Source organism: Aspergillus piperis (genome assembly GCF_003184755.1).
Source record: "Aspergillus piperis CBS 112811 unplaced genomic scaffold BO85scaffold_5, whole genome shotgun sequence".
In the NCBI taxonomy this organism is placed as follows: Eukaryota; Fungi; Ascomycota; class Eurotiomycetes; order Eurotiales; family Aspergillaceae; genus Aspergillus; species Aspergillus piperis.
Genome location: NW_020291595.1, coordinates 255,728 through 269,306, shown reverse-complemented (window position 1 = coordinate 269,306; position 13,579 = coordinate 255,728). Strand labels below are relative to the sequence as shown.

Below are 13,579 nucleotides of genomic sequence, written 5' to 3'. Positions count from 1 at the left end.
TCTTTACCCATTTTGCAGTAATTAAATAGTACTATTTCGACAGATATAAGATCTCCACCACTCGTCTGACCTGTCAGAGTTTAGGTAGAATCTAGGGACGAGATTGGACATTTTTCAGCCATCTCAAAAGTAAATCAGCAATTTCACCATTAGGCTTTTTCAGAAACATGCTCTTGTCGGAGTATCCGCGCATAGCGCGCTTATCGAGATGCAGAGGGCTTACATCCGACCCAACCCGCCAACCCCGCACGCGAGGCTGTCCATTTGCCCGTCATTGAGATAGCAGCTGGTCTTGCCTTCGTCAAAGGATCGACAGAATAATCTTCTACAGAAACCTTGGCAGAAACTCTAATAGCAGATAACGTAGCCGAAAGCCATTATCATGGCGGGAGATAAAGTCAAAGACATGCACGTTGCTATCGTCGGTACGTCGCAGTCACTCTCATACTCAACTCGCCGGATTTACCAATGATTGTCTCTAGGCGCCGGCATTGGAGGCCTTGCTCTGGCGATGGGACTACACAAGCAGGGCGTACCATTTACGGTCTATGAAGAGGAAGCTCAATATTCCACTGTCGGGTAAGTTTCGTTGCTTTGCCGTCCATCTGGATGGAATCACGGTTCAGCTTTCTGACTGGCTATAGGGCCGGCATAGGGTTCGGAACCAATGGTGACTTGGCTTTGGATATGATTGAAGAGGGCTTTCTTTCGAAATTTGAGCGCTTCTGTATGGGTAATAAGCCTGAAGATGCTCAGAATATCTTTTTTGAAGGGATGCTTCTAAAGGAGGGTCTTGGTATGCATATATTTCACTCCGGAACCAATCAGTGACCAAGTTATTGATTGGCAAACACTGCAGGTCTCAAAGAGCCCTGGTACGGCAAATCATCATGGGGTCACCCGGACTATGTTCGCAGAGCTGTATGCCACCCCTGGACACCCCCATTTCGAGTTCAGTCATGCTAATAATGATCAGGCGCACCGCAATGATGTTCTCCAAACAATGACCAGTTTCATACCAATTGAAAAAGTCCGCTTCAGCAAGCGCCTAGCAAATATCCAACAGCATCCAAACAAAGTCACCCTAACCTTCGCAGACGGCGACACCGCCGAGGCCAGTATCCTAGTCGGCGCAGATGGCATCAAGAGCGTTGTGAGAGAGCACGTGCTATCACCACTGTACCCCAGCCAGGTCAATCCAGTCTACGCCGGCTCGTATTGCTACCGCGGCGTGATACCCATTGCCAAAGGCAAGGAGATCTTCGGCGACCTGACGGACGTGGCGAAGATGTACCTGGGTGAGAAACGCTGTTGTGTTCATTACCTGATATCGGGCGGAGAGGTATGTTCGACTTGTTTGGTAGATTAGCCACATACCACAGTTCACTTACTAACTCCCATCTTGGGAAACAGGAACTCAACTTCCTCCTCTGTGTAGCAGACGACAAACCCTGGGCTCTTCCCAATGCCGTAACCCAGAAAGTAACCTACGAAACAATGATGTCCGACTTCAACGACCCAAGCATCGACAACCGCTTCCGCCGACTCCTCCGCAAAGCGAAACCCATCCGATGGGGTCTGTTTCACCACCGCTACACATCAACGTATTACCGTGATCGCGTCGTGCTGTTAGGCGATAGTGCGCACGCTTCGCTGCCTTTCCAGGCTGCCGGTGCCGGTCAGGGGCTGGAAGACGCGTTAGTACTCTCTAACGTGATCGCTAAGATCTGTCGAAATGTTCCGGGCAGTGATCTTTTGCATCCGTATATCCAGGCCGGGTTTGCGGGGTATGATCAGGTCAGGAGGCCTAGGGCTCAGAAGCAGCTGGAGCGGGCGCATGAGATGGCGACGATGCTTTATTATGAGCATCCTGAGACGGGGAAGGATATTTATAAAATGTTGGGGAAGTTGCAGGCGGGGTGGTTTGAGTGGTTGTGGTTTCGTGATTTGGGGAGGGATGTAGAGGAGGCGGGGAGGGGGGTGGATGAGATTTTGGGGAGGGTTGGAGGTCGGTGTAAGATTTAGTTGGTTGGGTAGGTTGATTGGAGGGTGTTGAGAGAGAATATGGCTTCTGCTTGTGGGTTACCTGCTTGGTTACTTATATTACGTGCTTGATTCATAAATCGTACGACTATCCGAGCTGGTTCCTCCGTCAGTGAGCTGCAGGTTTTGGAAGAACAGCCGGTATACAAGCTCGAGGATATAGATTGTAAGTCTTCATCACCTTGCTGAGACCATCAATTTACTACAGAGACAATATCACCGGAGATTGAAAGCTCTTGCTCCTAAGAATGCCACAGATCACTCACCGAGGCATCGTTCAACTACGCAGTGGGAAATTTGTACGGAGAGTCTCTGCAAGTATAGGAGAATGTGTACTCATTCAGGTTATATCAAAATTGTTGTAATGATTCGCTTACTATACAAACACCTCATCCTAGCATGCCAAGTTGGCCACCCGCTCCAGTTTCCCATTTCATTTCCGTGAAGCCTCCTGTTCTAGGAGGCCTGATTGGCACATTTAGGACTTCATCCGCTTTTAACTCTGTGACATACGATCCTTGAAGCTGCCGCGGCGCAGTAAGAAATAACTTGAACGTGCATACTTCCAAGTGTTTCCTGGCCTTTTGTTGATGGCGTGTCAATTTGATAAGCCACCGAAGCAACTCATTTGCCCGCTCAGATGTCTGCTCATCAGCGAGGTAAAATGACAACCCGTCGATTATGCAAAAGACAACCGCTGTCGCTGGCAGAAGATCTAGGAAGCATTCAATCCGTTGACAGACGGCTTGCATGTCGTCCCCATCGAATTCGCCCATCTTAAGAAGGGGAACAAGGTCGATATGCTTGAAAGAAGACAGAAGCTGTGACAGAATCTCGTTCGCGATGGTTGTCGGAAAATCTAGCTCACTGCTGGTATCAACATGCTCGCCGCAGAAGAAATGGACCGCAGCTATTTGGTCCTTGTTATCGGAATTCTTGGCCCGCATCATGTCGAGCGTATATATCAGCCGGGCGGCAGTGAAAGTCCATGGCGTTTGGTATTGGTTTCTAGGTGCGTTGCCGTTCACTACCAAGATACTGGAGGTTGGCGTACGGATCCAGGCTGCCAGCTCGGGTGAACGAATCACGTATACGCAACGATCTTGGTCTTCAAGTGATAGCCTTCCTGCTAGTTGGTAATTAGCAACAACATCAGCCTGGGCTCGATGTTCTTCATATATGAGTCTTGATCGGACAATGGCACGAAGGTCGCGTTGGGAATATACTGAAGCTGGGCGTATCAGTTATTCAGGTCTATCCTCCGTATAAATTCAAGCTTCTGAACCGACCTTCTTGGGCCACGCGGTGACTTGTGTGACCAGATACATAGGACATCATCGCGTATGGAGGAGGCGCATAAAACCCTTGAGCTTTCCGCAAACCAATCTTAGCATACAAAGGGAGAGTATGGTGAAGCCGGACTCACAATTGACGTATGCTTCATCCGCTAATTGTGGGTTACACTCAAATAAGACCAGGAGTGCGTTCAACTTTGAGTTAATCTTTTCATTGAGTTGGTTACTCCTGTCAATCTTCTCCTCGATTGTTTTGTTATCATGAGCTTGAAGCGCTTGCGTCCTTCTAACCTCGCTACAGATAAGCTCCATAGAGTCCTCCAACATTTCACGAGTACCTGTAGCCGTTTTGTCAATGCCCTGCAATGACCGTTCGATCTGAATAGCCATCTGCATGCTACATATGTTAGCCTCCTCATTGAACTTATCCTTGCATTCTCGCACATCCTCAATACTTTGGGTCATGGCCATCTGGAAGCTTGAATTTCGCATGATTGCCCCCAGTGCCTTTTTAAGAGTGTGCTTCTGTGTATATGCTAGCATCTGCCCCAGAGCTGTTAGAACTGCAAGGTATAGAGCATCGCTGCAAGCCCGGAGAGGCTCAGACGTCTTATAAATTGCCAAAACCCTCTGAGCACCACCCAGTAATATGGGAATATCACGGAGGCCACCGACGATGGCATTACGCACCTCCTTGGCACGTGCCACTGCCTGTTATTATTAGCGAGTGATAGACACCGTATGCACACAATCGAGCCCATACATGCAGGATAAACTTGAGTCCTCCACAGACAACGCTCAAATAGTTCGATTCGGAGGGCAGAAGCCCCAGCCATCCATTGATAGCGTTCTCATGGTCCCCCAGTTTCCGGAATGCGTTTCGAATCTGGTTCCACACACCCTTTTCCGCTTCGCTGTTCTTGTATTTCGCTGCGACCTGATCCACACTATTTCAAAGCTCCTCCATGGTGTGAACTTGGTCCACTTTGATACCCGTCTTATATTTATTTTTAGAATCGTTTTCGTAGTCTCGCATCGCCTGTAGAAACTTTTGTTCTTCTTCGTAGACCGAAGGCGGCGGAAGTTTCACCTTTGTCCTGCCACAGTACTCCTCGTCAGGTACTACTCCCCTGAATAGACAAATACATCGAGCAAAGGTCTTACGCAATGTGAGTATCCCCTTCAGGGCTAGCTGGAATAAACCTTTGGGTTGCGGTGTCGAACCGAACTGCAGGGTCTAGCATAGAGCCAAGTTCTGCATACTGGGCATATCTGCCGACAATGTGCATCTTGGATTGGTGTATCTGTTCGGAAGTCCCAAGAAGCTGCCTGATTGACTTTTGTGAGGTTGGAGGCATCGCTACAAGCCAGGCTTAGTCCGAGAGAACCAAGATCGATATCCGGGAGATAAAGCAAGACTTCCTCGGAAACAGCTAGGATCGTGCCGTAAGTGAAGCAAACGCCCTTGAGGATTTGGAAATATTCAAGAGGTATCATTCAGCGGCGAGCTACATGAACAGAAGATAGAGTGGTCGGAGCGGGAAGGAAGGGGAGGGAGGAGGGGGCGGGGGCCCATCCAGAGACAGTAATTCAGGCTCTCATTATCTCCAAGACGTTTGCTTTTTCTGCCATCGACCGACTCCATGCTTATGGTGAGCCAGACTAGCAGCCCCAGCAATGCCTTTAGCAGACTGCCTACATATTACTTTTTCTCTCCTCCCCCCTCCTCCCCCCTCTACATGAGGCATTTTTCGCAGTTCCCACAGACCGTCGACGTGTACTGCGTAAGTTCTGCAGTTTGCGCCCGAGTGCCCACACATGATACGCGTTCTAGCAGGGATTCACAGGGATATTGTCGCTAATCTTCGGATACGATTGGACCGTCATTATCACCACCGAGCCTTCTCCTCAGCTCGTTGCTTCGGGAACCATCTGTTGCCCGATAAAGCCCGACGCGAGGTCTCAATAATGGCACTTGCTGGACCAACCAATCCCAAGAATTACCCCACCATCTTCACTAGTTGAAAAAAAAAAAAAAAAAACAGAAGAGAGAAGGTGTGACAATATAGAAGCACTCAGAGGTGAGTGGAGCTTCCTCGTCTTCGAACGGGGTGTATTGAGAACTATTTAGTGCCAACCAATATATAACAAGTATAAGGCGCATTCCAGTCTCCTGTTCTACCATCATTCTATCGCAATCAGACACTTTGAATAACTATCTTGTATTGATCACTTTGAAGGTGATTGATCCCATAACCGACGACACCGTGCCAAAATTGCCTACGAGTCTCTCTAACTCCGGGATGGACTGCACAGTGGTTGAGATAGATACCCCGGCGCCTATATCGCCTACGCATACTACCATCACAGCACAGGAGGCTCCAATCGAGGACCCATCACCTCTTAATGGAGAAGAGCGCCCCTTGTCCCCAGAAGCTGGAGAAGGCGATACGAATGGCGTTGATAGTGACATGAACTCCGTTTCCGATTCCGACGATGATGACCCCTCCGTGAAAAATGTTCTCAAGAAATACAAGGAAGCAAAAAAGTACTTCGTTGAAAGCAATGGTATAATATACGTGCCAAACGCCCAGTGGTCTGGATTTCAGGATTATTGTGCTGGATGTCACCTTTATGTTGCCTCAGACGTGCCACATGTTGGCGGGGAGGCAGGCAAATCAACCTGCAAAACAATTCCGGAACGGCTGCCACATCAACGGTCGATAAAAAGTGAACACAGTGACGAACGGATACAGAGATCTTTTCTCCCACCCCGAGTCAAGATTGTTAACAGGGCTCTTCAAATGGCTCTGGAGGAGGTTGTCGGTATTTACAATTCCAATAATGACCATGTGGCTCCGTATCGCGCCATCGTTCCATACCATGAAGAAATCCGCAGGTTACTGCTTCAAAAAGAACAAGAATTCTCCAAACTCGCTATGATATATCCAGACGATCCAGCCGTAAGACGCACACACTCCTGGCTCCCGGAACCCTTCTCGTACTATACAATGCATTTATCTTCAGTACACCCTCCCGATGATCCCGTAGCAGATGGCACCTACCCAGGAGGCAGGGATGATGTGCTGCGTGCCAGAACTCTGCTAGATGGTCTGAGAACCCTTATTCACTTTCTAGATTGTGACCTCGGGGATTTGGTAAGAGCACGCCAGCAGATCGTCAAGGGAACGCTGGAGCGCATCCCCTTTCCATACCTCTGGCATCTGTACTATCCGGGTCAGGTAATCGTCACCAAGAAGCCCAAGTATCAGGCCTACCGGGTATTACAGGTATGTGGAGGAAGAAGGGCAGCAGGAGTCGAGGCATTCAAGGCAGCGTCTTCCAGGAAATCTTCAAACCTGGTCATCGACTGCTTTTGTCTTGACTTTGACGGTAAACATATTAGGGCGCTCCCTAAAATCATATCCATCAGACCATATGATGGCCAGCTACCTATCACAGCATTGGAGGCCTATCCACTAGAGTTTGAACCGCAAGTTCGTGAAATCCTTGTACAACGAGGTAGAAAATTCGTCGACTTGGCGGGAGTATCTCACAGAAGATATAAGGGATTGAATTTGCGCGAAAGCGATTTCAACAAGTACGAAGAGGTTTGTGTCACATATCTGTCATTCCAGGTTTGTCCTAACCAATTCTTGGTAAGATCGATAGTGATGTGATTATCGACTTCGAGCTCGCTTTGCGGAGTAAGGAGGTGGCAACGAATCTCCCAGATTACGGTGGTGGTGTGATCTTCGAGCCGACAGAAGAAAATCCCGACGAAACGCGTGACCAGGACTGCGACTTTGATAACAAGGATCTTTTGAACAAGTTGCGGTTCGATTTCATCCAGAATACATCACTCCTTGAGGATCAAGATCTTGAAGCCTTATCAGACGATAGCTTAATGCTTCTCCCGCCCAGGGTCTATGGATATGTCCTCCTCAGTCGAGCTTGGCGTACGTGACTTTGCAGTATATTTCCAGGCAACTCAGAGCTCTTCTAATTTTGCGACAGATCCATTGGACATTGACTTAATTACGGAGATTAATGTGATCGGCGGAAACCAACCTGATCCCTTTGATGACCTTGTTTTGCCTGAGAAGCATCGTGATATTGTGCGAGCACTGGTTAAGACCCACGCTCGCGCACGAGGCACTTTGGGAAGCACAGAAATGGCTAATTCGCTTGTAAAGCGTGAATTTGACATTGTGAAAGGAAAAGGACGGGGGCTAATTATCCTCCTTCATGGAGCGCCGGGAGTTGGCAAAACGTCCACCGCGGAATGCGTCGCTGCCCACACTGGTCGCCCCTTATTTCCAATCACTTGCGGTGATCTTGGTGGGGACAGTGCCCAGGAGGTCGAAGCTAACCTTGAACGGTTTTTCGACATGGCCAGAAAATGGGGCTGTGTTTTACTGCTCGATGAGGCAGATGTCTTCCTCGGTGAACGCATTAAAGGAGATATCAGGCAAAACAGCCTGGTGTCGGGTAAGTTATCTAAGAAGTTTCTCACCAATGCATAAGTACCATGGCCCCTGACAATTTCCGGCATACAGTGTTTTTGCGAGTGCTGGAATGTTACTCAGGAATCCTGATCCTGACAACTAATCGGGTAGGCGACTTCGATGAAGCCGCCACATCACGCATCCATTGCGCCTTGTATTACCCTCCTTTGGACCGCAAGCGAACTCTTGAAGTATGGAGAAAAGGGATCGGCCGCCTGAGGCTCCAAAATGGCAGTTGCCCGATACCAGTCAAGTTTGATAGGAAAGAAATTCTGGATTTTGCCCGACGCCTCTGGAAAGACGGCTACCGTTGGAACGGCCGACAGATCAAAAACGCCTTACAAACGGCGGTCGCACTGGCTGAATGGGACAAGATCAAAGATAACCCCGATAGCGAGGCATGTCCGGAGCTGAAAGTCGAGCATCTCGACACTGTGGCCAAAGCCAATGCCCATTTCGAGTCATATCTGACCCAGGTTCGGACCTCCGATGATACACGGGCAAAGTATAATGCCCTTCGCCGGGACGACCTCACCGAGAAAATCCCTGATACCCCCTCCCGACGGAAACAAGCCACGCCCAAATTGTCTAAGAAGAAAATGCGATGGCCAACTTTGAGTAACGATGAAGATGAGTCCGAAGAGGAGACAGAAACCAGTGACAGTGAGAGATCTAGTCAGGAGAACAGTGAAAGTGATTCCGAGCCTATGGTGGTCCAGCCGTCTAAGAAATCAAGATCACACCAGAAGAAGAAGGGTAAAGATGGCGAGAAGGATCAATCAAAAGGAAGAGAGGGCTCCAAGAAAGCAGGTAAATCGAGAACCAAGTCTTCATCGAAGAAGTCCAAGAAAGAGCCGCCGCAAGAGTCTTCCTCATCTTCTGAATCGGGGAGTGGCAGTGATGAGCAGTGATCGCATGTCTTGTACTGCTTTATTTGCTTCATGAGTAACCTTCAGCTATCAAAAGCTCCTTCAGCTATCGTGGCCTTACCAAGTACTCACAAGAAAGCTGAGAAATCGACATGTATTGGACATGACTCGTCTGGCCTGGGCTACTAGGTAGGATACAATGAACGAAGCAGTACTTCTAAGACATGTTTCATAACCAGAAGTTCTCCAAAACCAATTATATTCAATCTGCCAAAGCAGTTGGCACATAGAAAATACGTAACAACTCGAGGTAGACAACTTTGACATCCTCGGCAGAGTATATCCTCTCTAGCCTGTGTCCATTCTGATACCTTATCTTCATATATCTTTCAACACATTGACATACCCAATACCCTCATAGCCCGTATATATACACATGTACATCTAACGTTCCTCAAAAAGACCGGAACATCCCGCTCGCCCGGAGGGTTCTTAACAAACGCACTGACTTCATCATGAAAAGTAGTTTCCCACTCATCACCATGCGAAGGCGTCCAACCCAATTCACGGCCCAACAGAGCCTTCGTCCGAGCACTGAAAAAAAAAAAAAAAAAAGCCTCAGCTCAGCATCTCATCATATCCCCTACCCACAAATTATCCTCATAAACTACAGGGAACAGCCCAAACTCACTTCGCAGCAAACGACAGCTCCGCCCTCGAAACACTCCCCAACGTCAACTTCTCCCCCGCCTCCTGCAGACTAACCTTCCTCACATCTGCCGAAGGCAAGACCCCCAACTCGCAAGCAGCGACAGCCAACCTCTCCGAGAACTCGCGGCGCGAATGCTCACCCGTTTCACAGAAGTAGATCCCCTTCTTCCCAGACGGAATCTCCACCCTTGTACAGATCTTCTGAAGCATCACGACAAACAAGCCAGCCAGGTCCTGAATATGCACATGGCTCCAGACGGTAATCCCTTTTCCCGACGACGCTGACGGCACCGGAATTCAGCGCGTCCGCGATCATAGCTGGCAGCTGGATCGAGTAGCGATTGAATGGCCCCGTGCCTTGGCCGAAGATAGTCGGTGCCATGACGATGTATGTGGTTATGCCGAGGGCATCGCCGGTCTCGCACATGGTGAGGTCGGTCGTGCGTTGGTGGTATGTTTCGCGCGATTCGCGGTACTTTTCGTAGGAGTAGATGTCTTCAACGTCGGTGAAGAGGTGCGTGTCGGTGTGGTTGTCTGTGTAGGGTCGGTCGCTTAGGTTCGATGTTCTGGATCCTTGGATGTAGTGAACTGCTGCTGCGCGGTTGAGGTTTTGGGCTTTTCGGGTGCCTTGCCCGGTGATTAGGGCTTTCGCGGAGGGAGTGTGCCAGCCGGCGCCGGCGTGGATTATGACTGGATTTTTGGTGAGGTGAGGATGATGGTGAGGTGTGGAGGTGGAGGCGTAGGGGGATTACCATCGAAGTCTTCGGCGATCTTCTCGAGAACATTTGTCTCGTTGAAGCTGGAGAACATCACAGGCTTGACGTCGAGTTTTTGGACTATGTTGGCTTGTGCTTCGCTTCGCACGAGGGCGTGAATGTCGAGCTGCGCGGTTCATTGGCTTTTGTCTTCGAGGATTGCGGATAGGATGGTTCCTCCACTGTGAGGTGTAGGGGTAGGTACTATGTTGTTGGGAATGGGACTTTCGTACATGTATCCGGAAACTCCGGTGATGAGCAGTGAACGGGATGTCATGATGTACGAGGGTGTGAGATTGAAGAGAGTTGATGGTTACAGGATACGATTTTTGGAGGATAATATGGTATTTAATATCTGGACGAATTTGTAAGATAGTAATGCGATGCTTAGTGTGTACTAGTGCTAGCTAGGGTGATGAATTTGGCCGTCTATGCAGAGGGCTTGCTAGTTCCGCGGTGGGATGACAGGCAGCAAAATCCAGCTATTATCCCCACCCACCTCTACGTGATTCAGACCTGCAAACTTGCTTGGGGCGCGATCCTCTGGATGCTGATGCGAAAACAAGCCCACACCCTGCGTATCGTGACCCGCAATCTCCAGCACGAGTGATTCTCCGGCTTCCAGGACCGTGGTTGTCGGCCACATTTCCACGTCAACTGGATACTTATCATCCTCTACCACCGGCAGCACATCAGCACGGGAGTAGCTGCGATATGGCAGGTAAGGGCGGTGCAAAGGATGTGTCTCATCCACATTGCGGTGCGAAACACGCAGCCACCCCTTGACAACGGGAACCGGATCGCCGACGGTGCCCGTGTAGAACACTTCATTTCCCTCCTTGTCCAGCTTGCGCAGGGTGACGAAGATATCTATATCAGAAGGGGGTGCATCGTCAGGGTTGAGTCGAGAGGCGGAAATGGTTAAGTGTACGACGATATGCCCCGTAATCTCAATGGAAGAGCTGGACGTATAATGGAATTGGATAGGGTCCCTGTGCAGAAGTTAGACCACGAAGGTGATGTGTTCAGGAGAGGGATGACCCACCCATGGAGCGCATCGTAGGTACAGGTGCCCGTCATCTTAGCAGCTGCGGTAGATAAAGTACGCTTCGGTGTGAGAAAGAACTTGGTATACTGGGTGTCGGGGATAGGCCAATCCGCCTCGGGGCGACCCGGTTGATCTAATTCATTCCTGGGGTCGCAATCCTTGTTCCGCAGAGTGAGATAGACCCGGGGCTGGGTAGTCTTCCAGCCCGCATGATCGTCATCTCTCAAGAAGCAATCCAGAAACGACCGTTGCAGCTCCGCCGATTGCTCCCAGTAAAAGGGTAAGTCATGTCGGCCAACGACGAAGCGTAGAAACTTGTATCGAGAAGACGCTCGCATCCATCCGACCACATTTCCACGCAAGTGCAGCAAAATACCACCCTAGCCCCTAGATGTTAGTACACGCTCGTATTCATAGCAGGCCTCGTTGCTGGCTTACCCAGTTGGCTACACTGAGAAGGGGGACTTCGACATCCTCAACAGCAAAATCTCGAGACTTGTTTTGCTCATCGTCCGCGAACGGAAACCGGACGGCGTTGTCGGTCAAGCCAGCCAGGTTTTGGGCTCGGGTCTCCGGATCCAGGTCCCCTTCGAGAGTCGGGTCACCCCAGCGACCGGGAGTGCCATATTGGTTGGGTAGTACTTGACGAGACCACCATATCCCTGTACGATCCCAAACATCCAGTGCAGTCAGTATCGAGAAAATCGGGACACACAGGGGAGGTGCTGACGGACCTATGAATTGGTCCGCGAGGATGCCACCATGGCGAGCGGCCTCTCGATTATAGTCACTAAAGCCCTCCCAGGGAATAATCGCGGCCAGCCCCTTGGGTCTGCGGGCTGCCACACTCCACTGCGTAGCGGCGTAATAGCTGACCCCCAGCAGGCCGACCTTGCCGGTCGACCATTGCTGCTCAGCAGCCCACTCGATCACGTCAAAGAACGTCTCACTGGTTCCACGAGACAGGATGTCTAACTTCCCTGGACTTTGCCCAGTTCCTCTCTCATCTACTCTCAAGACGATATAGCCCCGCTGAGTCCAAAACCCTGGGTCTGGAGTTTCCCATGCTGAATGGGCAGATTTGTGCTGTGGGTTCACCCCATCGAAGCTACCTCGATTAAAGACGGAATACGGAACGTCTTTTCCATCTGAATGATTGTTAGCGATGCATTGGGTTACTTGCTAGCAGCTATACGAACAGGGACCATAGGTTGCGATCACCGGGTAGGTTTGCGAGCCGAATGGGGCGGCGTCTTTGGGGAGAAAGACGTTGGCGCGGAGGACTCCTTCGCCAGAGGTCTTCAAGGGAATGTCGACATTCTTCATGAAGACATAGGAGTATGTCTCACGGTCGGTCCGTAGAAATTGGTTGAGGGCCATCTCGGATGATATACTCCTATGCTCAATATTGAGGGGACGAGGAGATAGAGTGGGCAAAGGAAGTCTACCATCTCAGAAATGAATACCCAAATATATAGTAGATGAAAGAAAGACCGAGCGTGGGAAGGCGGGGGAGGTACTAGCCTCGGTTATGATCAATTCTCTCCTGCGTCCGACCTTGCATCCCGTTCAAACAAAGGACACTATCTGTTTCCTTGAAACAGACGCAAACTCAAAATGCTTGCTCCAGTGACCTGTAGGTCCCCTGTATGCGGTCAATGCATATCGAGCTAGAAAGAACACATGTGATATATACCAATAAAGCATTGTAAAAATAAGAGGAGTCATATCCTGCCTAAAGCTGTAACTAAACATTCAAGAGATACAAGTAGTATGGACATATCATATAAAATCGTATATTTTTATTAATAATATTGATATTATTATTATTATTAAAAAAAAAAAAAAAAAAAAAAAAGCTATGTTTGAATTTGTATGTAAGTATTGTCTTTATCTTACAAAAAAGCTTCTTATTCTCTGAGAGCAAAACAACCCCAATGAACCTTAAAATGCACCTGCAGATCGCAAAATTATCAGGACGTACAGTGGACATCTCAATCGAAGACCAATCTCATGATCGCAGAATGATCGGAACGCCCTATAGAGACGGGGTTCGGGGCTTACAGCTCGGCGTTCGGCAGCTGAAGCCTAATTATTGCTTGAGCGGCGAAACGGAGGTCGGAGAACCAGATGCCCGATGCATTTCATGTAGGTTGCTTCTTATTCGTGACCGGCGTTGCGATGCCGACACTCCTGACCTGCTTGGAAGAGAACTCGGACTTCGGTATCAGCCATTCCGTGCACTCATCAGCAGTTTCTGGCGCCTTTGCTTGTGACGCTATTAGCGAGATGTGCTATCTAATACTAGGGTTCTTTGTGACTTCCGTAGTGTAACAAGCTTGGTTATCGA

At 49.4% G+C, this 13,579-nt stretch overlaps 4 protein-coding genes across 4 annotated transcripts; 2 read left to right on the top strand and 2 right to left on the bottom strand.

Annotated features, from left to right (window-relative positions):
• Window positions 1-382: 382 nt before the first annotated feature.
• BO85DRAFT_367597 (FAD/NAD(P)-binding domain-containing protein) lies at window positions 383-2,025 on the top strand (the record flags this gene model as incomplete). The annotated part of the gene is made up of 6 exons (XM_025655822.1): window positions 383-425; window positions 498-579; window positions 645-796; window positions 860-921; window positions 977-1,342; window positions 1,414-2,025. 6 exons carry the CDS (start codon window positions 383-385, stop codon window positions 2,023-2,025), a joined length of 1,317 nt encoding a protein of 438 aa, XP_025517444.1.
• Window positions 2,026-2,432: 407 nt separating this feature from the next.
• Window positions 2,433-4,627, bottom strand: BO85DRAFT_485994 (uncharacterized protein; the record flags this gene model as incomplete). Its single annotated transcript, XM_025663359.1, has 5 exons — window positions 2,433-3,274; window positions 3,333-3,413; window positions 3,470-4,049; window positions 4,102-4,285; window positions 4,503-4,627. 5 exons carry the CDS (start codon window positions 4,625-4,627, stop codon window positions 2,433-2,435), a joined length of 1,812 nt encoding a protein of 603 aa, XP_025517443.1.
• Window positions 4,628-5,077: 450 nt separating this feature from the next.
• BO85DRAFT_476199 (ATP-binding protein) lies at window positions 5,078-8,991 on the top strand (the record flags this gene model as incomplete). The annotated part of the gene is made up of 6 exons (XM_025662766.1): window positions 5,078-5,122; window positions 5,408-5,419; window positions 5,579-6,949; window positions 7,003-7,297; window positions 7,356-7,829; window positions 7,898-8,991. 6 exons carry the CDS (start codon window positions 5,078-5,080, stop codon window positions 8,755-8,757), a joined length of 3,057 nt encoding a protein of 1,018 aa, XP_025517442.1. The 3' UTR covers window positions 8,758-8,991.
• Window positions 8,992-10,507: 1,516 nt separating this feature from the next.
• Window positions 10,508-12,813, bottom strand: BO85DRAFT_447405 (X-Pro dipeptidyl-peptidase protein). The gene is made up of 5 exons (XM_025659714.1): window positions 12,429-12,813; window positions 11,964-12,377; window positions 11,668-11,891; window positions 11,227-11,609; window positions 10,508-11,173 (listed from the first exon to the last, which is right to left on the bottom strand). Exons 1-5 carry the CDS (start codon window positions 12,607-12,609, stop codon window positions 10,627-10,629), a joined length of 1,749 nt encoding a protein of 582 aa, XP_025517441.1. The 5' UTR covers window positions 12,610-12,813; the 3' UTR covers window positions 10,508-10,626.
• Between the last annotated feature and the right edge of the window lie 766 nt (window positions 12,814-13,579).

Bases quoted from the DNA above. Each gene is read 5' to 3' on its own strand.
- BO85DRAFT_447405 (XM_025659714.1), bottom strand. From the start codon at position 12,609: ATGGCCCTCAACCAATTTCTACGGACCGACCGTGAGACATACTCCTAT. The intron at 11,892-11,963 runs GTCCGTCAGCAC...GGGATCGTACAG, and splicing joins CCTCGCGGACCAATTCATAG to GGATATGGTGGTCTCGTCAA. The intron at 11,174-11,226 runs GTGGGTCATCCC...ACTTCTGCACAG, and splicing joins ACCTACGATGCGCTCCATGG to GGACCCTATCCAATTCCATT.